Source organism: Hyla sarda, chromosome 8, assembly GCF_029499605.1.
Source record: "Hyla sarda isolate aHylSar1 chromosome 8, aHylSar1.hap1, whole genome shotgun sequence".
In the NCBI taxonomy this organism is placed as follows: domain Eukaryota; kingdom Metazoa; phylum Chordata; class Amphibia; order Anura; family Hylidae; genus Hyla; species Hyla sarda.
The window spans coordinates 88610177-88635097 of NC_079196.1; the positions used below are offsets into that span (position 1 = coordinate 88610177).

General features: G+C 45.7%; 1 protein-coding gene across 6 annotated transcripts in view; it reads right to left on the bottom strand.

The window, feature by feature from the left end:
• Positions 1–24921, bottom strand: part of CPS1 (carbamoyl-phosphate synthase 1) — a 132109-nt gene that overhangs the window by 25248 nt on the left and 81940 nt on the right. For all 6 annotated transcript variants that reach the window (XM_056535427.1, XM_056535426.1, XM_056535429.1 and 3 more), the window contains 3 exons: positions 19357–19434; positions 16917–17024; positions 3240–3329 (listed from right to left, as the gene is read on the bottom strand). In XM_056535427.1, coding sequence (XP_056391402.1) covers positions 3240–3329; positions 16917–17024; positions 19357–19434 — 276 coding nt within the window. The remainder of the gene's footprint in view (positions 1–3239; positions 3330–16916; positions 17025–19356; positions 19435–24921) is intronic.

Here is a 24921-nt window from a genome sequence, read left to right on the forward strand (position 1 = left end):
AAATGACCACTAGGGGTCTCCCTACCAGTCCTGGCAGCAAGCATTTCAGACTCATGCTGGAGTCCTAAACACTACGAGCTGCCAGTCTGCTTTGTTCATAAAGGAGAACACTCAGAGCTGCCAGCCTGCTTTGTTCACAGCCTGTTTGGGTGTGAACAAAGCAGGCTGGCAGCTCTGAGTGTTTAGGACTCCAGCATGAGTCAGAAATGCTTGCTGACAGGACTGATCGGGAAAAATACAATAGAAATAAGCATATTTATCATTAACATGCTATTGGAAAGTTATTCAACAGTCATTAATCTAAAATATATCAAAAGTTTATTTGATGAGAGGTACCATTTAAACAGAACCTTTTACAGAAAACAAACAAGCACCTATAGGATTCTGATCGGTATCTAACACCAACGCACACAGTGACAGGTGACACGTTCCCTTTGTGACAGCACCCTGGTATTACTGTATTATACATTCTGATAAGGGGCTCTTTTCTTATCAATGCCTTGTCAAGTTCCTCACAGAATTGTGATTGACAGATCAATAGTGTAGTGGCGGAGCGCAGAGAAGCGGGTATTATGCAGGCAGCCCACATACAGCTGTCTGCAGACACAGGAGGAGGAAGCAACATGGAACTAGATTGCTTTGTAAATTAAGATTATCTCAAAAGACAACCAGATCTCACTAGTGAATGTTTGAGACCCGGAACATTATTTGGCTAGCATTATTAAATGAGTATAAATCAATTGGGGAATGAATATTGTAATTATTCTTAATAAATAATGTCTGTCTGACTAGTCCGGGAATTATCAGTCCATGCATTTACTGATTTATCCCAAAACGTAGATGAGAAACATTTTTTTTTTCACACCAGTCACTGTTTGATTGACATCTATTTTCCTTCCTCAGCTGTCCAAAAAATCCTCTTATAATGAAATATTTGTCTATAAATATACAGTACTGCAGAAGAGTACATATGTGCTTACAGACGCCCCCTACTCCTCCATCATTGTCGCGCTATTCCTTGCCGCCTGGACAAAAGGGGAATGTGAGTAAATTTATAATACAGCTTTTGAATTATTAGTGCATATAGAGGGGTATTTATCAATTTTGCCTGTTGACAGTTTCACACTTTTTACCCTTTTTTTTTTTCACTTTGGTTTTCGTGGACATGCACCAAATTTATCATTTGGTGCGAGTTGTTAGTAATTTTGGCTCAAATGTTGAAATCAGCTGTTCACAGTGCCTTTTACACAGAACTTACCGCCACAGAGGACGCGTATTTTACCCCTCGTGCAGCCATTTCGGAGTCCCTCCTGCAGTATATCAGCAGGCGATATGAGTTATTTTCTTTTGTGGGGTTTATAGCCACCATGTGAAATGGATTTTATTTTCAACTTGAGTAGTTTTTTTTTTTGTTTTGTTACTTTAGTGCAGTGGTCTTCAACCTGCGGACCTCCAGATGTTGCAAAACTACAATTCCCAGCATGCCCGGACAGCCGTTGGCTGTCCGGGCATGCTGGGAGTTGTAGTTTTGCAACATCTGGAGGTCCGCAGATTGGAGACCACTGCTTTAGTGCTTACCTTTCCTGAACCTGTGTGGCCATGTCCAATGCTGGCTCAACGGAGGGTGAAGGTTCCCCAGAGACAACTATGTCGCAGGATAGTATTGCGCAGCCCTGGAGGCGTCGCTGCTTTCACAAAAAAATATTTTTTCATGTATTTTGATGCCTTTACATTTTCTGACATTGCTAAGTGTGTTTTCCATGTGCAAAATTTATTGGCGGGGATTTGCGCCCAAAAAACGGTATTTGCGCCAAAGATCGATTGGCGCAAATGATGAATTACTGACTAAAGTTAAAATCACACACAGGACCGTGTGATTTTGAGAAAGTTCTAAAAATGACAGTGGAGAAGATGCGCTAAACTTTGGTGCAAAAAGACACTGCGCCAAAGTATTGCGCCAAAGTTACGTTAAAAAAAAACACATAAATCCTTTGATAAATACCCCCCATAGTTCCCAGATCACCTATGTGCAAAAGCATACAAAACCCATTCTGTAGTGGAATAACACATTATAATTTACTCTTTTAAACTGAATCACTTTAGGGGGAGATAATGATAACCGCCTGCACCAAAAATATGGTGCAATTAGTGCCAAAAAATTGGCTTGCATGATTCGCTCATATTTTTAATGTGTTTTAGACAATTGTTCAACAAGGAGGCTTAGCTTGCCAAAAGTAGGTGTGGCTTTAGTTAGAAGGTCATGGCTTGTATGCAGTAAAAAATGGGCCACTTTTTAAGGAGAAAAATTTTGGCATAAAATTAAGCCTACTGATTTTACTAGGCTAGAACCAGACTTTCACGTTCAAATTCACTGGCAACCAGAAGGAAAAAAAATGCTTATAACAGAACATTAGACAGATGTCAAAATATAGGACTTTTTTTTTTTTTTTCAGAATAAATTTTTCTTTTTATAAAAACAAGCTGTCCAGATTGGGCACAGCACCCTCCTGCACCCTCACCACTACTACTGATGATTTAAAGGGGTACTCCAGTGGAAAACAATTTATTTTAAATCAACCGGTGCCAGAAAGTTAAACAGATTTGTAAATCACTTCTATAAAAATCTTAAAACTTCCAGTACTTATCAGCTGCTGTATACTACAGAGAAAGTTCTTTTCTTTGTGAATTTCTTTTCTGTGTGTCCACAGTGCTCTCTGCTGACAACTTTGTTCATGTCAGGAACTGTCCAGAGCAGGATAGATTTGCTATGGGGATTTGCTTCTGCTCTGGACAGTTCCTGAAATGGACAGAGGTGTCAGCAGAGAGCACTGTGAACAGACAGAAAATAAATTCAAAAAGAAAAGAACTTTCTCTGTAGTAAACAGCAGCTGATAAGTACTAGAAGGATTAAGATATTTTTTTTTTAATAGGAGTAATTTACAAATGTGTTTAACTTTCTGGCAACAGTTGATTTAAAATAAATTGTTTTCCACTGGAGTACCCCTTTAATGTATTTTTTTTTTTACCATGGAGCACTATGCATGATGTTCTTAATTGGTAACGGGAAATGTTTTTGGCGAAGAGCTCCAACACTCCATGGAACATGTACATGTAAAATTAGGGTTGGTAATAAATACTAATGCATGTAATAAAGTGTTGGCACTAACACTTTGTAATATATATTGTATTAAACTGCAGACCCCTATTGTGCCAGTGTATATATGATTTCATGTACTTACCAGAACATCATTTCCTCTGACAAGGAACTGCACATTGAAGGGTCCAGAAATGGCAAAGGCGCTTGCAATTTTCTTGGTTGCAATTTTCACCTGCAAATGACAGAAAAGAGATGTATTCAAGCACCACTTTGCAAGAATCCATTTTGCTGTAATTCGAACAACATAGCTCTATCTATACCCAATATATCAGATTTTAAAGACTATGTTGTTTGAGACACAAACTCATGATCTTCAGGGCTCACGCACCTAGTAATATTATAGCTCTGCTTTCTACAGAGCCATAATAGGGCCTACATAGGGGCTTTACTGTACTTCCATATTCCTTCAGTTTCATTGAGAAACATATGGGGAGAGATTTTTCATTTCATTTAGAGCTTGATGTCGCAAAATGTCGCACGTGCGCCTAAGCACTTTTTTTGCCACTTTTGTGGGTATGCATAAAGTAGCAAACAGCCTTACTTAAGTAACTTTTTTAGTTTTCACTTTGCAGTGATCCCAAATTTGAAGTGCGAATATTGCACAGAGGCATAAAAAAAAAAAGCCACCCCCAAAATACAAAACCTGTATGGAGTTGCATGGAACTCTGTGTGTGGTCACCTAACTTTCTGTACAAGGCTTTGTATATCATGTTATACTGTATATTAATATTGTGATCAAATGACCAATACCTTTTATATTGTATTGGGTTATAGCCTTCACTATATTATAATAGTATACAAGCCCCAAATGCAATTGATGTATTTTGGCACTTGATCTCCAAATCTGACTAGAGTTTGGATTATCACATTTTCTGATAACTATAATTTATATTGGCAGAATTGTATGCATCTTACATGTGTGAGAGGTTTGTTTACAAGTGCCAAGTAGCTGTGTCATGGGTAAAGTCCAGAACATCTGGTAGAGTCTGTATACATCTGTTGGTTCCCCCAGTATATAATTTAAATGTCATTATCCCTGCTATCACTCTGTGTGACCAGGGGACATAAAAGAAACTGTCATTGTTAAATGAAAAGCAGACTAATATTGTGCTGTCTTCTGCCGACCATGACATGGGGGTATATGACAGCACACAAGAGAAACAATCAATATGGTGGGAAAGAACTGTAATTGATCTGTAGTGTTTAGATTGTTTAGTGAAAGCATTTACATGAGAAGTTAAATGGGCACTGTCAGATACAAAAACTTTTTATATGTTGTACATATTGGCAAAACATTAACCTTTCTAATATACTTCCTAAGTAAATGTTATTTCCTTTTTATGGCTTATAAAATCATGGCTTTGTACAAGCTGAAGCACAGGCATGGAAAAAGTCCAGTAATTAAGGGTGGGCTAGCACTACTCTGTCTGATAGGACAAGAGAGAGCACAGAGGAGTGCTATCAGACAGGAGAGAGCACAGAGGAGTCCTATCAGACAGGAGAGAGCACAGAGGAGTCCTATCAGACAGGAGAGAGCACAGAGGAGTACTATCAGACTGGAGAACACAGAAAATTACTATCAGGCAGGGGAGAGCACAGAGGTGTACTATCAGACTGTAGAGGGAGAGAAAAAATTGGGGAGACCAGAGGGGGCGCCTCGTGTGATACCGTAGGAGAAGTAGGAGAGAGAGCGAGAAAAGATGGGGCCTCTTTAGACCCCTAGGTAGTGGCTGCTCACCATGCAGCAAGTGAAAACTTGCATATCAACCCACAATGGGGTTTGAGGAAAGGATCCGGAACCGCTGCTGAGCCTTAGGTAGCAGGAGTGGTGAAACCGCCTCCTGAGTAGAACGATCAATGGCAAAGCGAAAAAGAACCTTTAGATGGCGCTGCTGGTTATTGTTTTATGGTTGGTCCAATAAACTGTCCAGTGTTTTGTACTACCTGCATCTCTGGCTACAGTTTGTTACCTGCACCATTGGAACCAGCAGCGCCATCCAAAGGTTCCTTTTCGCTTTGCCATTCATTGTACTATCAGACTGGAGAGCACAGAGGATTACTACCAGACAGGGTAGAGCATAGAGGAGTCCTATCAGACAGGAGAGCGCACAGAGGAGTACTATCAGACAGGAGAGCACAGAGGAGTACTATCAGACAGAAGAGAACACTGAGGAGTGCTATCTGACAGGAGAGAACACAGGGGAGTACTATCAGACAGGAGAGAGCACAGAGAAGTCCTATCAGACAGGAGAGAGCACAGAGAAGTGCTATCAGACAGGAGAGAGCACATAGGAGTACTATCAGACAGGAGAGAGCACAGAGAAGTACTATCAGACAGGAGAGAGCTCAGAGGAGTCCTATCAGACAGGAGAGAGCACAGAGGAATCCTATCAGAAAGGAGAGAGCACAGAGGAGTCCTATCAGAGAGGAGAGAGCACAGAGAAGTGCTATCAGAAAGGAAAGAGCACAGAGGAGTACTATCAGACAGGAGAGAGCACAGGGAAGTGCTATCAGACAGGAGAGAGCACAGAGGAGTACTATAAGACAGGAGAGAGCACAAAGGAGTACTGTCAGACAGGAGAGAGCACAGAGAAGTCCTACCAGAGAGGAGAGAGCACAGAGGAGTCCAGTCAGACAAGAGAGCACAGAGGAGTACTATCAGACAGGAGAGAGCACAGAGGAGTACTATCAGACAGGAGAGAGCACAGAGGATTACTATCAGACAGGGGAGAGCACAGAGGAGTCCTATCAGACAGGAGAAAGCACAGAGGAGTCCTATCAGACAGGAGAGCACAGAGGAGTATTATCAGACAGAAGAGAACACAGAGGAGTCATATCTGACAGGAGAGAACACAGGGGAGTACTATCAGACAGGAGAGAGCACAGAGAAGTCCTATCAGACAGGAGAGAGCACAGAGAAGTCCTATCAGACAGGAAAGAGCACATACGAGTACTATAAGACAGGAGAGAGCACAGAGAAGTACTATCAGACAGGAGAGAGCTCAGAGGAGTCCTATCAGACAGGAGAGAGCACAGAGGAGTCCTATCAGACAGGAGAGAGCACAGAGCAGTGCTATCAGACAGGAGAGAGCACAGAGGAGTCCTATCAGACAAGAGACATCATAGAGGAGTGCTATCAGACAGGAGAGAGCACAGAGGAGTGCTATCAGACAGTAGAGAGCACAGAGGAGTACTATCAGACAGGAGAGAGCACAGAGGAGTACTATCAGACAGGAGAGAGCTTAGAGGAGTACTATCAGACAGGGTAAAGCACAGAGGAGTACTATCAGACAGGAGAGAGCACAGAGGAGTCCTATCAGACAAGAGATATCACAGAGGAGTGCTATCAGACAGGAGAAAGCACAGAGGAGTCCTATAAGACAGGAGAGAGCACAGAGGACTGCTATCAGACAGAAGGGAGCACAGAGGAGTACTATCAGACAGGAGATAGCACAGAGGAGTACTATCAGACAGGAGAGAGCAAAGAGAAGTACTATCAGACAGGGGAGAGCACAGAGGAGTACTATCAGACAGGAGATATCAGATAGGAGATCTATCAGACATAAGAGAGCACAGAGGAGTACTATCAGACAGGAGAGAGCACAGAGGAGTCCTATCTGACAAGATATATCACAGAGGAGTGCTATCAGACAGGAGAGAGCACAGAGGAGTCCTATCAGACAGGAGAGAGCACAGAGGACTGCTATCAGACAGAAGGGAGCACAGAAGAGTAGTATCAGACAGGAGATAGCACAGAGGAGTACTATCAGACAGGAGAGAGCACAGAGGAGTACTATCAGACAGGAGAGAGCACAGAGGAGTACTATCAGACAGGGGAGAGCACAGAGGAGTACTACCAGACAGGATATATCACATAGGAGAGCTATCAGACAGGAGAGAGCACAGAGGAGTACTATCAGACAGGAGAGAGCACAGAGGCATACTATCAGACAGGAGAGAGCACAGAGGAGTCCTATCAGACAAGATATGTCACAGAGGAGTGCTATCAGACAGGAGAGAGCACAGAGGAGTACTATCAGACAGGAGAGAACACAGAGGAGTGCTATCAGACAGGAGAGAGCACAGAGGAGTCCTATCAGACAAGATATGTCACAGAGGAGTGCTATCAGACAGGAGAGAGCACAGAGGAGTACTATCAGACAGGAGAGAACACAGAGGAGTGCTATCAGACAGGAGAGAACACAGAGGAGTGCTATCAGACAGGAGAGAGCACAAAGGAGTACTATCAGACAGGAGAGAGCACAGAGGAGTACTATCAGACAGGAGATAGCACAGAGGAGTACTATCAGACAGGAGGGAGCTCAGAGGAGTACTAACAGACAGGATATATCACATAGGAGAGCTATCAGACAGGAGAGAGCACCGAGGAGTCCTATCAGACAGGAGAGAGCACAGAGGAGTCCTATCAGACAGGAGAGAGAACAGTGGAGTACTATCAGACAGGAGAGAGCACAGATGAGTACTATCAGACAGGAGAGAGCACAGATGAGTACTATCAGACAGGAGATAGGACAGAGGAGAGATAGCCCACCCTCACTTACTGAAGCCCAGTATGCCTGTGCTTCAGCTTGGACAAAGCCATGATTTTATAAGTCATGATTTCCATAAAAAGGAATAACATTTTCTTATGAAGTCTATTAGAAAGGTTAATGTTTTGCTAAGATTTACAACATATAAAACGTTTTTGAATCTAGCAGTGCCCATTTAAAGCCTTGGAGATTCATATTAAAGCAGACCTGTTGTTTTCAAAGGTTTTTAAAAACTTGCATGATAGATTAACCCTTAAGAGTGATGACAAGGTGATCTTTCCTAGTGCTCTTTCTAATGTTTTATTTCTACTGTTATTGAGCCCCTGAGAGCCCTTTTCATGGTGGCACAGTTATTTCCCATTATCTCCATTTAAAGGAGCTAGACCAAAGCTGAGCTGTTTGGCAGAAGTACTCATACCTATACATCCTTTTCTTTTGTTGTCTGGCCAATCACCAAACAGCACCTGTTCCTAAGTGACATGCCAAGACATAATGATGGTAACATTTTAAGGTTTAGCTCCCACACTAAACATCAGCGGATATGCTGAGTTTTGACATACTTTAAAGGGTGTTTTGGAGACTATATGATTAATGGTTAATCACTGATCAATTGTTTGGTGCCCTGCATTATACAGAAAATGGAGATGGAAATCCTGAGCCATTCATTGTATAGTGGTAGGACCAACTGCAGCTCCGCTCCCATTCAATTCTGGCACTATTTACTATATAATGCAGGGTATCAGATGATTAGTGCCTATCCTGAGAATAGTCAATCAATCCTATCGTCTGATAAAAACCTTTAAAAAAATGGATATATCCGTATAAAGGAGTTAGAGCTGGATTCATGGTGTGGGGAAAATAGAGCAGTCACAATCAAAAATCTGGTTTACTGACTCCACAGCACTGCTAAAAATTCTCCATGTCACAAGGATATTAAGTTATTGTTGTTACGCCGAGCGCTCCGGGTCCCCGCTCCTCCCCGGAGCGCTCGCTACACTCTCTCCGCTGCAGCGCTCCGGTCAGATCCACTGACCCGGGGCGCTGCGATTCTGCTTCCAGCCGGGATGCGATTCGCGATGCGGGTAGCGCCCGCTCGCGATGCGCACCCCGGCTCCCGTACCTGACTCGCTCTCCCTCGGTCCTGTCCCGGCGCGCGCGGCCCCGCTCCCTAGGGCGCGCGCGCGCCGGGTCTTTGCGATTTAAAGGGCCACTGCGCCGCTGATTGGCGCAGTGATTCCAATTAGTGTCTTCACCTGTGCACTTCCCTATATCACCTCACTTCCCCTGCACTTCCCTGCCGGATCTTGTTGCCATTGTGCCAGTGAAAGCGTTCCTTGTATGTTCCTAGCCTGTGTTCCAGACCTCCTGCCGTTGCCCCTGACTACGATCCTTGCTGCCTGCCCCGACCTTCTGCTACGTCCGACCTTGCTTCTGTCTACTCCCTTGTACCGCGCCTATCTTCAGCAGCCAGAGAGGTTGAGCCGTTGCTAGTGGATACGACCTGGTCACTACCGCCGCAGCAAGACCATCCCGCTTTGCGGCGGGCTCTGGTGAAAACCAGTAGTGACTTAGAACCGATCCACTAGCACGGTCCACGCCAATCCCTCTCTGGCACAGAGGATCCACTACCCGCCAGCCGGCATCGTAACAGTAGATCCGGCCATGGATCCCGCTGAAGTTCCTCTGCCAGTTGTCGCTGACCTCACCACGGTGGTCGCCCAGCAGTCACAACAGATAGCGCAACAAGGCCAACAGCTGTCTCAACTGACCGTTATGCTACAACAGTTACTACCACAGCTTCAGCAGTCATCTCCTCCGCCAGCTCCTGCACCTCCTCCGCAGCGAGTGGCCGCTCCTGGGCTACGCCTATCCTTGCCGGATAAATTTGATGGGGACTCTAAGTTTTGCCGTGGCTTTCTTTCCCAATGTTCCCTGCATCTGGAGATGATGTCGGACCTGTTTCCCACTGAAAGGTCTAAGGTGGCTTTCGTAGTCAGCCTTCTGTCCGGAAAAGCCCTGTCATGGGCCACACCGCTCTGGGACCGCAATGACCCCGTCACTGCCTCTGTACACTCCTTCTTCTCGGAAATCCGAAGTGTCTTTGAGGAACCTGCCCGAGCCTCTTCTGCTGAGACTGCCCTGTTGAACCTGGTCCAGGGTAATTCTTCCGTTGGCGAGTATGCCGTACAATTCCGTACTCTTGCTTCAGAATTGTCCTGGAATAATGAGGCCCTCTGCGCGACCTTTAAAAAAGGCCTATCCAGCAACATTAAAGATGTTCTGGCCGCACGAGAAATTCCTGCTAATCTACATGAACTTATTCACCTAGCCACTCGCATTGACATGCGTTTTTCCGAAAGGCGTCAGGAGCTCCGCCAAGATATGGACTCTGTTCGCACGAGGCGTTTCTTCTCCTCGGCTCCTCTCTCCTCTGGTCCCCTGCAATCTGTTCCTGTGCCTCCCGCCGTGGAGGCTATGCAGGTCGACCGGTCTCGCCTGACACCTCAAGAGAGGACACGACGCCGCATGGAGAACCTCTGCCTGTACTGTGCTAGTACCGAACACTTCCTGAGGGATTGTCCTATCCGTCCTCCCCGCCTGGAAAGACGTACGCTGACTCCGCACAAAGGTGAGACAGTCCTTGATGTCTACTCTGCTTCTCCACGTCTTACTGTGCCTGTGCGGATGTCTGCCTCTGCCTTCTCCTTCTCTACCGTGGCCTTCTTGGACTCTGGATCTGCAGGAAATTTTATTTTGGCCTCTCTCGTCAACAGGTTCAACATCCCAGTGACCAGTCTCGCCAGACCCCTTTACATCAATTGTGTAAACAATGAAAGATTGGACTGTACCATACGCTTCCGCACGGAGCCCCTTCTAATGAGCATCGGATCTCATCACGAGAGGATTGAACTTTTGGTCCTCCCCAATTGCACCTCGGAAATTCTCCTTGGACTTCCCTGGCTTCAACTTCATTCCCCAACCCTGGATTGGTCCACTGGGGAGATCAAGAGTTGGGGGCCCTCTTGTTCCAAGGACTGTCTAAGACCGGTTCCCAGTAACCCTTGCCGTGACTCTGTGGTTCCCTCAGTAACCGGTCTCCCTAAGGCCTATATGGACTTCGCGGATGTTTTCTGCAAAAAACAAGCTGAGACTCTACCTCCTCACAGGCCTTATGATTGCCCTATCGACCTCCTCCCGGGTACTACTCCACCCCGGGGCAGAATTTATCCTCTCTCTGCCCCAGAGACTCTTGCTATGTCTGAGTATGTCCAGGAAAATTTAAAAAAGGGCTTTATCCGTAAATCCTCCTCTCCTGCCGGAGCTGGATTTTTCTTTGTGTCCAAAAAAGATGGCTCCCTACGTCCTTGCATTGACTACCGCGGTCTTAATAAAATCACGGTTAAGAACCGCTACCCCCTACCCCTCATCTCTGAACTCTTTGATCGCCTCCAAGGTGCCCACATCTTTACTAAATTGGACTTAAGAGGCGCCTATAACCTCATCCGCATCAGAGAGGGGGATGAGTGGAAAACGGCGTTTAACACCAGAGATGGACACTTTGAGTATCTGGTCATGCCCTTTGGCCTGTGCAACGCCCCTGCTGTCTTCCAAGACTTTGTCAATGAAATTTTTCGTGATCTGCTATACTCCTGTGTTGTTGTATATCTGGACGATATCCTGATTTTCTCTGCCAATCTAGAAGAACACCGCCAGCATGTCCGTATGGTTCTTCAGAGACTTCGTGACAATCAACTCTATGCCAAAATTGAGAAATGTCTGTTTGAATGCCAATCTCTTCCTTTTCTAGGATATTTGGTCTCTGGCCAGGGACTACAAATGGATCCAGACAAACTCTCTGCCGTCTTAGATTGGCCACGCCCCTCCGGACTCCGTGCTATCCAACGCTTTTTGGGGTTCGCCAATTAATACAGGCAATTTATTCCACATTTTTCTACCGTTGTGGCTCCTATCGTGGCTTTAACCAAAAAAAATGCCGATCCCAAGTCGTGGCCTCCTCAAGCGGAAGACGCCTTTAAACGACTCAAGTCTGCCTTTTCTTCGGCTCCCGTGCTCTCCAGACCTGACCCTTCCAAACCCTTCCTATTGGAGGTTGATGCCTCCTCAGTGGGAGCTGGAGCTGTTCTTTTACAAAAAAATTCTTCCGGGCATGCTGTCACTTGTGGTTTTTTTTCTAGGACCTTCTCTCCGGCGGAGAGGAACTACTCCATCGGGGATCGAGAGCTTCTAGCCATTAAGTTAGCACTTGAGGAATGGAGGCATCTGCTGGAGGGATCAAGATTTCCAGTTATTATTTACACCGACCACAAGAACCTCTCCTACCTCCAGTCTGCCCAACGGCTGAATCCTCGCCAGGCCCGGTGGTCTCTGTTCTTTGCCCGATTTAATTTTGAGATTCACTTTCGTCCTGCCGATAAGAACATTAGGGCCGATGCTCTCTCTCGTTCCTCGGATGCCTCAGAAGTTGAACTCTCTCCGCAACACATCATTCCACCTGACTGCCTGATCTCCACTTCTCCAGCCTCCATCAGGCAAACTCCTCCAGGAAAGACCTTTGTTTCTCCACGCCAACGCCTCGGAATCCTCAAATGGGGTCACTCCTCCCATCTCGCTGGTCATGTGGGCATCAAGAAATCTGTGCAACTCATCTCCCGCTTCTATTGGTGGCCGACTCTGGAGACGGATGTTGTGGACTTTGTGCGAGCCTGCACTATCTGTGCCCGGGATAAGACTCCTCGCCAGAAGCCCGCTGGTTTTCTTCATCCCCTGCCTGTCCCCGAACAGCCTTGGTCTCTGATTGGTATGGATTTTATTACTGATTTACCCCCTTCCCGTGGCAACACTGTTATTTGGGTGGTCGTTGATCGATTCTCCAAAATGGCACATTTCATCCCTCTTCCTGGTCTTCCTTCAGCGCCTCAGTTGGCTAAACAATTTTTTGTACACATTTTTCGTCTTCACGGATTGCCTACGCAGATCGTCTCGGATAGAGGCGTCCAATTCGTGTCTAAATTCTGGAGGGCTCTCTGTAAACAACTCAAGATTAAATTAAATTTTTCTTCTGCATATCATCCCCAGTCCAATGGACAAGTAGAAAGAATTAACCAAGTCTTGGGTGATTATTTGCGACATTTTGTTTCCTCCCGCCAGGATGACTGGGCAGATCTCCTTCCATGGGCCGAATTCTCGTATAACTTCAGAGTCTCTGAATCTTCCTCCAAATCCCCATTTTTCGTGGTGTACGGCCGTCACCCTCTTCCCCCCCTCCCTACCCCCTTGCCCTCTGGTCTGCCCGCTGTGGATGAAATTTCTCGTGACCTTTCCATTATATGGAGAGAGACCCAAAATTCTCTCCTACAGGCTTCATCACGCATGAAGAGGTTCGCGGATAAGAAAAGAAGAGCTCCTCCCGTTTTTTTCCCCTGGAGACAAGGTATGGCTCTCCGCTAAATATGTCCGCTTCCGTGTCCCTAGCTACAAGTTGGGACCACGCTATCTTGGTCCTTTCAAAATTTTGTGTCAAATTAATCCTGTCTCTTACAAACTTCTTCTTCCTCCTTCTCTTCGTATCCCTAATGCCTTTCACGTCTCTCTTCTTAAACCACTCATCCTCAACCGTTTTTCTCCCAAATCTGTTCCTCCCACTCCTGTTTCCGGCTCCTCGGACATCTTCTCTGTCAAAGAGATCTTAGCCTCTAAAAAGGTCAGAGGGAAAACTTTTTTTCTAGTGGACTGGGAGGGTTGTGGTCCTGAAGAGAGATCCTGGGAACCTGAGGACAACATCCTAGATAAAAGTCTGCTCCTCAGGTTCTCAGGCCCTAAAAAGAGGGGGAGACCCAAGGGGGGGGGTACTGTTACGCCGAGCGCTCCGGGTCCCCGCTCCTCCCCGGAGCGCTCGCTACACTCTCTCCGCTGCAGCGCTCCGGTCAGATCCACTGACCCGGGGCGCTGCGATTCTGCTTCCAGCCGGGATGCGATTCGCGATTCGGGTAGCGCCCGCTCGCGATGCGCACCCCGGCTCCCGTACCTGACTCGCTCTCCCTCGGTCCTGTCCCGGCGCGCGCGGCCCCGCTCCCTAGGGCGCGCGCGCGCCGGGTCTTTGCGATTTAAAGGGCCACTGCGCCGCTGATTGGCGCAGTGATTCCAATTAGTGTCTTCACCTGTGCACTTCCCTATATCACCTCACTTCCCCTGCACTTCCCTGCCGGATCTTGTTGCCATTGTGCCAGTGAAAGCGTTCCTTGTATGTTCCTAGCCTGTGTTCCAGACCTCCTGCCGTTGCCCCTGACTACGATCCTTGCTGCCTGCCCCGACCTTCTGCTACGTCCGACCTTGCTTCTGTCTACTCCCTTGTACCGCGCCTATCTTCAGCAGCCAGAGAGGTTGAGCCGTTGCTAGTGGATACGACCTGGTCACTACCGCCGCAGCAAGACCATCCCGCTTTGCGGCGGGCTCTGGTGAAAACCAGTAGTGACTTAGAACCGATCCACTAGCACGGTCCACGCCAATCCCTCTCTGGCACAGAGGATCCACTACCCGCCAGCCGGCATCGTGACAATTGTATGGACAGGCAATGCAAACATAGAAAAGAATGCTTCAGAAAATGAAACAAAATGGGCACCTTATGGTGTTGGTTTATGCCAATAGCCCTAAAGACCTAATGCCCTACCCCATATCTTCTAGCCCATTCCCTTGTAGAAGTAAAATGTTATACTGTATGATTTCCTCTTGAATTACCCACTCCCATGTTTGTTACTTTTGTACTGCCTTCCTTGGGCATAGGGTGCACTATGCAGGATTTCACTGCATATGAGGAATGCAATTATCTAATTTATGTTTTATTCCCCTCCTTAGAACCCCCTTGGTTCCATTATTTTGTAAGTGGGTTCCTATACCTCTATAGAGGCATGGATTCCTCTTAGGCTAATCATCTAACTTGAATACATCAGGCAGGGTTGAGAAGCGGGAGAGGCATAAAAAGTATTAAGTAACAAAGAGGGAAAAAGACAAAAGGGAATCACTATCATTATGAAATTCAAAGCTTTAGGCTAGTAGAGCGCATTCTAAAACTTCTGTCATGAGCACCAAAGGATGTCCCAACTCTCATAATAGGTGAACACTCTCAGACATTATAATTAACTGAACCCCAGGGCAGTAGCCTGGGGTAAAACACCCTTAATAATATACCCTAAAAATATAACTATTATTGTATGCGATGAAAAAAATTATAAACTCAGCAAAAAAGATTAAAACCAATTCCAGTTGGGAAAAGTGAACTGTATACGTATTGGAGATATATACTCCAATAGAAAATGCACAGGCACTGCAGATACCTAAAGTCCAACTGGATATTATTTAAAATGTAAACACTATATTGCCAGCCTCTACGTGTTTTGCTGTTACAACGGCGTTCTCAAGAGGCAAATAGTGGAAATGGCAGCAGCAAAATGGTGGGGCTATTTATAGACACCCCTATGACCTCATCATCACTGGACCACAATAATACACCAATGCACAATCTTGTGACAACTAGTACCAATAGGAATAAAGTATCCACAATCACATCCTAGGTCACTGAACTCGGTCTTCCAATGAAAAAATAACATTAAAGCTTATGCAGAATTATAAAACTACATCCCTTTCCCTTATCCCCTTACATCCTTCCCTTCAATCCCCTGGTTGGACTTGATGGACGTATGTCTTTTTTCAACCATACTAACTATGTAACTAAGTATGTAAAGTGTTAACAGACACTTACGTCAATGATAGCCGTCTGCTCAGCCGGCGATCTCATATATATGCGCCCATAGCGGCATCCCCATCATCAGAGTGCGCCACGCATGCCCTATGTTGTGCATGGGAAACTTCTCCACTGCCACAGCCAATCTGACAGTATGCGCATGCGTGGGGACTTAGAGTAAATATCTGCCTGACAATGTGTGCATGTGATGAGACTTAGAGTAAATATTGATGAAAATATGTCACTGTGCATGTACTAGTGGCCCCAACTCAGCAGATACCATCCTGTCACTAGTGAATACTCATATTCATAGCCCAAATGGGGGACATCACAGGTAAGAGAGCATTAAAGGGATTACCCCCATTATATATGGATGTCAATGATGAGCCATAAAGATGGAAAATAGGGTAACAGTGTTAACATCTTTTGATACTGAGCAGAACAAAATGTATAAATGATAAATGAATAAAAATAAATACAATAATGCCTTTGTCTTCTGTGTTACCATTTATTAAATGTATTGAAATACTACTAAGCTCATATTCCATTAGCCATCTCAGGAGGTGAGAGAATACAGATTACTCAACTATGGGACATATACTGATAAACTTACCCAAAGTTAGTACTGCTCATGAAGGGGCACTATTAATATCCATAACGTCTGATAGACTAGATGTCAAAGGGACAAGACAAGAGGGAGGGAAGGGGAGAGGCCCAGATAAGGAAAAACACGGAACAACTGTGGGAGCAACCCAAGTGTCCATTAGTGCCAATCATAAAAAATGCTGCATCAAGGTGTCACCATATTGAGAAAAAATTAATATCTATATAATGTGGTCCAAAACTTGAAGAAAAAAGGATGATGAGGTATAAGAAATCTTGATCATCTTGATTATATAGCACTCAGCTACAGTGTATATATATATATATATATATATATATATATATATATATATATATATATATATATATATAGCGCCACTGCATTAACAGCCATATTGATACTCTGATTGTATTTAATATTTCTTTACATCCCAAAGAAAGCTGCAAATGAGAAACTTTCATTCAAGCCAAAAGGTGCTTGACTACGAAGTCTCCATATCCACTTGGCCTCCTCCCGCAGGAGGAGATTATCAATGTTGCCTTTTCTCGGTTCCAACTTAAGTTGGCAGAGCCCCATAAACTGTAAGTCTTTCAATCTACCTCCATGTGCCACATGTATGTGTCTAGCAACTGGAGTGTCCCTCCTTGTCTTGATAGTACTTAAGTGTTGCGATATACTTCTGCGAAATTCTTGCGTCGTTTTACCGACATACCAACATACTATCATGTGGCCACTGCCAGATGTTCGGTGAAATAACTGAGCATCTAAATAGCACTACATTTTTGGACTTAGTTTGCCTAATAAACATTACACTGCAATATCAAAAGGCTATTCATATCATGTTACCTTCTCCAATGCCCCCTGGCTGATTGTCTGTGTGGGGATCATAAGGGTAGCATCTCCTGAGTGTACTCCAGCATCCTCCACATGCTCTGAAATAGCATGACAAATGACCTATGAAAAGGAAAATAATACATATTAAAAATGGACTATCCAGTTTATTATACATCCCTTGCGCTCTGTTGTCCAACTGGCGATCTAGAAGCTGCACTTAGTCTGTCGCTCTGTTTTCCCTAATAAGGCTGTTAAAACTATAAGAAGCCGCATAATTACCAAACTGAAAATGTAGCAGCTCCATTTGGATAACTATCAGGACACGATGCCTGGCTAAGAGATAGAGATCTGAAATGACAAGAGCTCATGACTACATGAATTACCTGTACAATAATGTGTGTCAGCTGAAATATGGCAATATGCCCCTAGCTTCTGAAGTCAACAAAGTAGAAACAACAGATAGGTTGAATGAAAGAGAATATTGGATTAGTAAGAGAATCTTTCTGCCCTCTAATATTAGGTCAACATAAGAATTCTAAAAAATATAGCAAGGAAGTGAGCGAACCCACACCTACTCCTGATTGTTCTGTTTAAATAAATACTTGCATTTGCAATGAAATAATAATTCTGGAGTATTTTTCTCATAGATTAAGTTGTACTACTATAAGTAGCACTATTCCTCTGGTATTCTTCTTGAATATGTCTGAATGAATTAACAAATGGTAATTACTAGTCCCCTTGTTAAAGGGGGATGTGGCCCTCTGCAAGCTGGTATTGTCCGCAATGATTAGAAAGGGTTAAAAAGTATCCATACATTTCTAGAAAAAACGTATACAGGAAATAGAAAATACAGAGTTCTAAAAAAGTTTTTAAATATACATGTTGGGAAAGCTCAAAGGCCCACTCTAACCCCTTTCTTCTCAGCATCGTACATTTAGGTTACAGCGAAAAGGAGTACTCCGGTGGAAAACTTTTTTTTTTAAATCAACTGGTACCAGAAAGTTAAACAGATTTGTAAATTACTTCTATTAAAAAAATCTTAATCCTTCCAATACTAATTAGCTGCTGAATACTACAGAGGAAATTATTTTCTTTTTGGAACACTGAGCTCTCTGCTGAATCACGAGCACAGTGCTCTCTGCTGACATCTCTGTCCATTTTAAGAACTGTCCAGAATAGGAGAAAAACCCCATAGCAAACATATGCTGCTCTGGACAGTTCCTAAAATGGACAGAGATGTCAGCAAAGAGCACTGTGCTCGTGATGTCAGCAGAGAGCACTGTGTTCCAAAAAGAAAATAATTTCCTCTGTAGTATTCATCAGCTAATAAGTACTGGAAGGATTAAGATTTTTTTAATAAAAACCATTTACAAATTTGTTTAACTTTCTGGCACCAGTTGATTTAAAGAAAAAAGTTTTCCACCCGAGCACCCCTTTAATGTTCGGCACTGTACAGTTACAGCCTTGTGTTCTGTGGACCCACAGGATTGACAGTGGGTGCCAGCTTTTGCATATTCCTGGGCTCCCGCCACAACTGGCGAGCCAAAAGTTTGTGCTAGGCTTGGTTTTTTTACAGGGTTATCACAAGATTTCAATTCATGACATATCCAGAAAATAGGTGGCAGGTGACTGGTGGGGATCTGACCATGATCCCAAAAATGGGGGTCTTGAGTGCTTCTTTGTGAATAGAGCAGCAGTATCCATACTGAACCACCACTGCATTTACACACTATGGTACTGCTAAAGATAGCTGGGCTCTGTACTCCAGCAGTCAGATCCCCACTGATCACTTATCACCGAGTTTTACTATGCATGAACCCCAGAGAATTGAATTTCCATAAATGGGTTCCTGATACATTTTCAGAAGAGGCTTACATTTATGGAGTGTGTGTCTCTGGTGGCCTGAGCAGGATGCAGCATAAAGCAGACTGAAACTGCATAGCTGTAAAATAATACCTGTCTTCACTTTGCACCATCTGATGCACATTAAGATATGGAAAACATGTGTGGGGTCATAATGCTCACTAAAACCTTAACTGAATTGCTTTAGGGAAGTAGTTTACAAAATAGGCTCACCTGTAAGGGGTTCCCATTGTAGGGGTTGTGCATATGTGATATGGTAACCTACAACCATTCCAGCAAAATCTATACTAAAAATTCTGCCCATCCTCTTCTGAGGCTTGCTGAGTGCCCAAACAACAGTTTACAGTCACATATAGGGTACAGCCATATTCAGAATGGTTGTAGTAACAAACTTTGGGGTACTTATATCCCTGTTTTCCTTGTGAAAATGACAGATGTTGACATTTGGGAACAGTAGAATTTGTAGTTCCATTAGACTTTTTTTTTCAGTTGAACAGGATACCTGAACAACCATCATGGATAGTGGGTGGAAGAGGTCGCTAGGTCTTCAAGGTGGTGGAGGCACCCACAGACAAACATAAATACTTACACGGCCTTCTTTTCCAACAGCATCCATTTCCACTTCTCGTGCACCTTGAATGAACTTGGTGATCACCACTGGGTGCTCCTGTAAAGAAAATATTCAAATAATACATTTCTGGGGTCACAAATATAGACAAATTTCAGTTATTCCAAAATTACATTTTTGAGAAATGGGGTTGAAATAATAGCAGAAAGTGCTTTATTTAAACAATGGTCCAGCAATCTTTTATATTGGTGAATGTGGGATCTGTGTAACTAATTTATAGTATAATAGGAGGTCCACAGATTTCATAAAACATAGCTTTTATTAAAGATACAATAAAATGAACATAAACAATTTATAATAGATAATTATTAAGCTGTTAGCCTGGATATTGGCCCACTTATGCTTGCCTATAAAGCTGACCCTGCTGGTCAATAGACCCCCTACCTATTAATGCAGGGAGGCCTTCCTACAGAGAGCCAGCCCACATTCGGATTCTCCTATCTCACCCTATATCTTAATAATGGGATAGAGGTAGGTATGGGGAATGATGCAGTATGGCAGATATCTGTTAGACAATACCTCCAGATATCACCGTGTGAGTCAAGTGCAAACAACACAAAGATGGTATAAATGTAACGTAGACCGATTGGTATAAACAATTTAAATGATTAACAACCAAGGCGTTTCGTTGTGTCCGTTACTCTGCGCCACAACTCATCAGGGAAATCAAGTTAGAGAAGTAGGGGTACACAGTAGATAAGTGCCTGTTACGCCGAGCGCTCCGGGTCCCCGCTCCTCCCCGGAGCGCTCGATTCTCTCTCGCTACCGCAGCGCTCCGGGCAGCTCCACTGACCCGGTGCGCTGCAATACCGTCTCCAGCCGGGATGCGATTCGCGATGCGGGTAGCGCCCGCTCGCGATGCGCATCCCGGCTCCCGTACCTGACTCGCTCTCCGTCTGTCCTGTCCCGGCGCGCGCGGCCCCGCTCCCTAGGGCGCGCGCGCGCCGGGTCTCTGCGATTTAAAGGGCCACTGCGCCGCTGATTGGCGCAGTGGTTCCAATTAGTGTGTTCACCTGTGCACTCCCTATTTATACCTCACTTCCCCTTCACTCCCTCGCCGGATCTTGTTGCCATTGTGCCAGTGAAAGCGTTTCCTTGTGTGTTCCTAGCCTGTGTTCCAGACCTCCTGCCGTTGCCCCCGACTACGATCCTTGCTGCCTGCCCCGACCTTCTGCTACGTCCGACCTTGCTTCTGTCTACTCCCTTGTACCGCGCCTATCTTCAGCAGTCAGAGAGGTTGAGCCGTTGCTAGTGGATACGACCTGGTCACTACCGCCGCAGCAAGACCATCCCGCTTTGCGGCGGGCTCTGGTGAAAACCAGTAGTGACTTAGAACCGATCCACTAGCACGGTCCACGCCAATCCCTCTCTGGCACAGAGGATCCACTACCTGCCAGCCGGCATCGTGACAGTAGATCCGGCCATGGATCCCGCTGAAGTTCCTCTGCCAGTTGTCGCCGACCTCACCACGGTGGTCGCCCAGCAGTCACAACAGATAGCGCAACAAGGCCAACAGCTGTCTCAACTGACCGTGATGCTACAGCAGCTACTACCACAGCTTCAGCAATCATCTCCTCCACCAGCTCCTGCACCTCCTCCGCAGCGAGTGGCCGCTTCTGGTCTACGACTATCCTTGCCGGATAAATTTGATGGGGACTCTAAATTCTGCCGTGGCTTTCTTTCCCAATGTTCCCTGCACTTGGAGATGATGTCGGACCAGTTCCCTACTGAAAGGTCTAAGGTGGCTTTCGTAGTCAGCCTTCTGTCTGGAAAAGCTCTGTCATGGGCCACACCGCTCTGGGACCGCAATGACCCCGTCACTGCCTCTATACACTCCTTCTTCTCAGAAATTCGAAGTGTCTTTGAGGAACCTGCCCGAGCCTCTTCTGCTGAGACTGCCCTGTTGAACCTGGTCCAGGGTAATTCTTCCGTTGGCGAGTACGCCGTACAATTCCGTACTCTTGCTTCAGAATTATCCTGGAATAATGAGGCCCTCTGCGCGACCTTTAAAAAAGGCCTATCCAGCAACATTAAAGATGTTCTGGCCGCACGAGAAATCCCTGCTAACCTACATGAACTCATCCATCTTGCCACTCGCATTGACATGCGTTTTTCCGAAAGGCGTCAGGAGCTCCGCCAGGATATGGACTTTGTTCGCACAAGACGTTTTTTCTCCCCGGCTCCTCTCTCCTCTGGTCCCCTGCAATCCGTTTCTGTGCCTCCCGCCGTGGAGGCTATGCAGGTCGACCGGTCTCGCCTGACACCTCAAGAGAGGACACGACGCCGCATGGAGAATCTCTGTCTGTACTGTGCCAGTACCGAACACTTCCTGAAGGATTGTCCTATCCGTCCTCCCCGCCTGGAAAGACGTACGCTGACTCCGCACAAAGGTGAGACAGTCCTTGATGTCTACTCTGCTTCTCCACGTCTTACTGTGCCTGTGCGGATATCTGCCTCTGCCTTCTCCTTCTCTACTATGGCCTTCTTGGATTCCGGATCTGCAGGAAATTTTATTTTGGCCTCTCTCGTCAACAGGTTCAACATCCCAGTGACCAGTCTCGCCAGACCCCACTACATCAATTGTGTAAACAATGAAAGATTGGATTGTACCATACGTTTCCGCACGGAGCCCCTTCTAATGTGCATCGGACCTCATCACGAGAAGATTGAATTTTTGGTCCTCCCCAATTGCACTTCCGAAATCCTCCTTGGACTACCCTGGCTTCAACTCCATTCCCCAACCCTGGATTGGTCCACTGGGGAGATCAAGAGTTGGGGGCCCTCTTGTTTCAAGGACTGCCTAAAACCGGTTCCCAGTACCCCTTGCCGTGACTCTGTGGTTCCCCCTGTAACCGGTCTCCCTAAGGCCTATATGGACTTTGCGGATGTTTTTTGCAAAAAACAAGCTGAGACTCTACCTCCTCACAGGCCTTATGATTGTCCTATTGACCTCCTCCCGGGCACTACTCCACCCCGGGGCAGAATCTATCCTCTGTCCGCCCCAGAGACTCTTGCTATGTCGGAGTACATCCAGGAAAATTTAAAAAAAGGCTTTATCCGTAAATCCTCCTCTCCTGCCGGAGCCGGATTTTTCTTTGTGTCCAAAAAAGATGGCTCTCTACGCCCTTGCATTGACTACCGCGGTCTTAATAAAATCACGATAAAGAACCGCTACCCTCTACCCCTCATCTCTGAACTCTTTGATCGCCTCCAAGGTGCCCACATCTTTACCAAACTGGACTTAAGAGGTGCTTATAATCTCATCCGCATCAGAGAGGGGGATGAATGGAAAACGGCATTTAACACTAGAGATGGACACTTTGAGTATCTGGTCATGCCCTTTGGCCTGTGCAACGCCCCTGCCGTCTTCCAAGACTTTGTTAATGAAATTTTTCGTGATCTCTTATACTCCTGTGTTGTTGTATATCTGGACGATATCCTGATTTTTTCTGCCAATCTAGAAGAACACCGCCAGCATGTCCGTATGGTTCTTCAGAGACTTCGTGACAATCAACTTTATGCCAAGATAGAGAAATGTCTGTTTGAATGCCAATCTCTTCCTTTCCTAGGATACTTGGTCTCTGGCCAGGGACTACAAATGGATCCAGACAAACTCTCTGCCGTCTTAGATTGGCCACGCCCCTCCGGACTCCGTGCTATCCAACGTTTTTTGGGGTTCGCCAATTATTACAGGCAATTTATTCCACATTTTTCTACCGTTGTGGCCCCTATCGTGGCTTTAACCAAAAAAAATGCCAATCCCAAGTCTTGGCCTCCTCAAGCGGAAGACGCCTTTAAACGGCTCAAGTCTGCCTTTTCTTCGGCTCCCGTGCTCTCCAGACCTGACCCATCTAAACCCTTCCTATTGGAGGTTGATGCCTCCTCTGTAGGAGCTGGAGCGGTCCTTCTACAAAAAAATTCTTCCGGGCATGCTGTTACTTGTGGTTTTTTTTCTAGGACCTTCTCTCCGGCGGAGAGGAACTACTCCATCGGGGATCGAGAGCTTCTAGCCATTAAATTAGCACTTGAGGAATGGAGGCATCTGCTGGAGGGATCAAGATTTCCTGTTATTATTTACACCGATCACAAGAACCTCTCCTATCTCCAGTCTGCCCAACGGCTGAATCCTCGCCAGGCCAGGTGGTCTCTGTTCTTTGCCCGATTTAATTTTGAAATTCACTTTCGGCCTGCCGATAAGAACATTAGGGCCGATGCTCTCTCTCGTTCCTCGGATGCCTCGGAAGTTGAACTCTCTCCGCAACACATCATTCCTCCTGACTGCCTGATCTCCACTTCTCCAGCCTCCATCAGGCAAACTCCTCCAGGAAAGACCTTCGTCTCTCCACGCCAATGCCTCGGAATCCTCAAATGGGGTCACTCCTCCCATCTCGCAGGTCATACAGGCATCAAGAAATCTGTGCAACTCATCTCTCGCTTCTATTGGTGGCCGACTCTGGAGACGGATGTCGTGGACTTTGTGCGAGCCTGCACTGTCTGTGCTCGGGATAAGACTCCTCGCCAGAAGCCCGCTGGTTTTCTTCATCCTCTGCCTGTCCCCGAACAGCCTTGGTCTCTGATTGGTATGGATTTTATTACAGACCTACCCCCATCCCGTGGCAACACTGTTGTTTGGGTGGTCGTTGATCGATTCTCCAAGATGGCACATTTCATCCCTCTTCCTGGTCTTCCTTCAGCGCCTCAGTTGGCTAAACAATTTTTTGTACACATTTTTCGTCTTCACGGGTTGCCCACACAAATAGTCTCGGATAGAGGCGTCCAATTCGTGTCAAAATTCTGGAGGGCTCTCTGTAAACAACTCAAGATTAAATTAAACTTTTCTTCTGCATATCATCCTCAATCCAATGGACAAGTAGAAAGAATTAACCAGGTCTTGGGTGATTATTTACGACATTTTGTTTCCTCCCGCCAGGATGATTGGGCAGATCTTCTACCATGGGCCGAATTCTCGTATAACTTTAGAGTCTCTGAATCTTCCTCCAAATCCCCATTTTTCGTGGTGTACGGCCGTCACCCTCTTCCCCCCCTCCCTACTCCCTTGCCCTCTGGTTTGCCCGCGGTAGATGAAGTGACTCGTGATCTTTCCACCATATGGAAAGAGACCCAAGTTTCTCTTTTACAGGCTTCATCTCGCATGAAAAAGTTTGCCGATAAGAAAAGAAGAGCTCCCCCCATTTTTGCTCCCGGAGACAAGGTATGGCTCTCCGCTAAATATGTCCGCTTTCGTGTCCCCAGTTACAAACTGGGTCCACGCTATCTTGGTCCCTTCAAAGTCTTGTGCCAAATTAATCCTGTCTCTTACAAACTTCTTCTTCCTCCTTCTCTCCGTATTCCTAATGCCTTTCATGTCTCTCTTCTTAAACCACTCATCATCAACCGTTTCTCTCCCAAATTAGTTTCTCCCACTCCTGTCTCCGGTTCTTCTGACGTCTTCTCAGTGAAAGAGATACTGGCCTCCAAGACGGTCAGAGGAAAAAAGTTCTTTTTGGTGGATTGGGAGGGCTGTGG